Below are 422 nucleotides of genomic sequence, written 5' to 3'. Positions count from 1 at the left end.
GGTGCAGAATGCCCTTCCCAGCCACCTCTCCACGGGATTCACATTGCAGACAATAACCCTTTTAACCTGCTCAGAATACCCGGCTCGGTCTCGAGGGAGGCGTCGGGGCTGGGAGAAGGGCGTTTCCCACCCACGCCGCCCCTCTTTAGCCCTCCCCCGAGGCACCATTTGGATCCGCATCGCATTGAGCGCCTGGGTGCGGAAGAAATGGCTCTGGCCACCCATCACCCTAGTGCCTTTGACAGGGTGCTGCGACTGAACCCCATGGCGATGGAGCCCCCCGCTATGGATTTCTCCCGGAGGCTGCGGGAGCTGGCCGGCAACACCTCCAGCCCGCCCTTGTCCCCGAGCCGGCCCAGCCCTATGCAAAGGTTGCTGCAGCCCTTCCAGCCCGGCAGCAAGCCGCCGTTCCTGGCCACGCC

At 64.7% G+C, this 422-nt stretch overlaps 1 protein-coding gene across 1 annotated transcript in view; it reads left to right on the top strand.

Annotated features, from left to right (window-relative positions):
* LOC104517141 (B-cell lymphoma/leukemia 11A-like) overlaps positions 1–422 on the top strand; it is a gene marked incomplete at its 3' end in the record, with an annotated part of 16759 nt that overhangs the window by 14965 nt on the left and 1372 nt on the right. The window contains 1 exon segment of the mRNA XM_010161705.1: positions 1–422. This exon segment is cut by the window's right edge and continues 425 nt beyond it. Within this exon segment, the coding sequence (XP_010160007.1) occupies positions 1–422 (422 nt within the window).

The sequence above is a fragment of the Eurypyga helias genome, unplaced genomic scaffold (assembly GCF_000690775.1).
Source record: "Eurypyga helias isolate BGI_N326 unplaced genomic scaffold, ASM69077v1 scaffold33221, whole genome shotgun sequence".
NCBI lineage: Eukaryota > Metazoa > Chordata > Aves > Eurypygiformes > Eurypygidae > Eurypyga > Eurypyga helias.
Note: the sequence above shows the minus strand (reverse complement) of the source record. Positions and strands in the feature narration are given on the sequence as shown.